This window comes from Myotis brandtii, unplaced genomic scaffold (genome assembly GCF_000412655.1).
Source record: "Myotis brandtii unplaced genomic scaffold, ASM41265v1 scaffold207, whole genome shotgun sequence".
In the NCBI taxonomy this organism is placed as follows: domain Eukaryota; kingdom Metazoa; phylum Chordata; class Mammalia; order Chiroptera; family Vespertilionidae; genus Myotis; species Myotis brandtii.
Window position 1 is genome coordinate 55,843 of NW_005357736.1, and position 689 is coordinate 56,531.

At 58.8% G+C, this 689-nt stretch overlaps 1 protein-coding gene across 1 annotated transcript in view; it reads right to left on the reverse strand.

Annotated features, from left to right (window-relative positions):
• The window catches only part of PLXNB1 (plexin B1), a gene marked incomplete at its 5' end in the record, with an annotated part of 26,770 nt that overhangs the window by 11,889 nt on the left and 14,192 nt on the right, over nt 1-689 (reverse strand). The window contains one exon of the mRNA XM_014538976.1: nt 520-687. Within this exon, the coding sequence (XP_014394462.1) occupies nt 520-687 (168 nt within the window). The remainder of the gene's footprint in view (nt 1-519; nt 688-689) is intronic.

Below are 689 nucleotides of genomic sequence, written 5' to 3' on the forward strand. Positions count from 1 at the left end.
CAGGCCTGCCCTGGCCAGCGTCCAGCCCAGCCACACCCAGCCCAGCCAAGGCCTAGCCCTGAGTAATGTAGCCTGTCTCATCCAGGCAAGTCGTACCGCCTCTGCCCTGTCTAGCCCAGCGCAGGGATCAGCAAACCGTAACCAGGCCAAATACACCCGTGACCTGTTTTCGTAAATAAAGATTTACTGGGGCCCCGGACAGGTAGTCCGATGGTTAGAGCGAGGTTGCAGGTTCGATCCCCGGTCAGGACACATACAAGAATCAACCAATGAATACATCAGTAAGTGAAACAACTAGTGAATGCCTCTCTCTCCCTGCCTCCCTCTCTCTAAAACCGATCAATTTGCACAGAGACACACATAGTCACACAGACACACAGTCACACACACACACAGACACACACAGTCACACAGACACACAGTCACACAGTCACACACACACAGACACACAGTCGCACCGCTCGCCCTCCTCACCCCTCGGGACCCGCACCGCACCCACGGGCCCACGCGCAGCCTCACCAGGGGCCGGTACTCCACGTCCTCTCGGAGGAGGCGGTTGTCGTTCAGGGTGTACTTGGCTTTGCCAGTCACGCTGTCCACTGGCCCCTTGTCGACCTGATGCTTGATCCCCCGGAAGAGCATGTACAGAGGCTCCCCCACCGCGTCCTGGGGAGGGGCGGGCGGTGAGC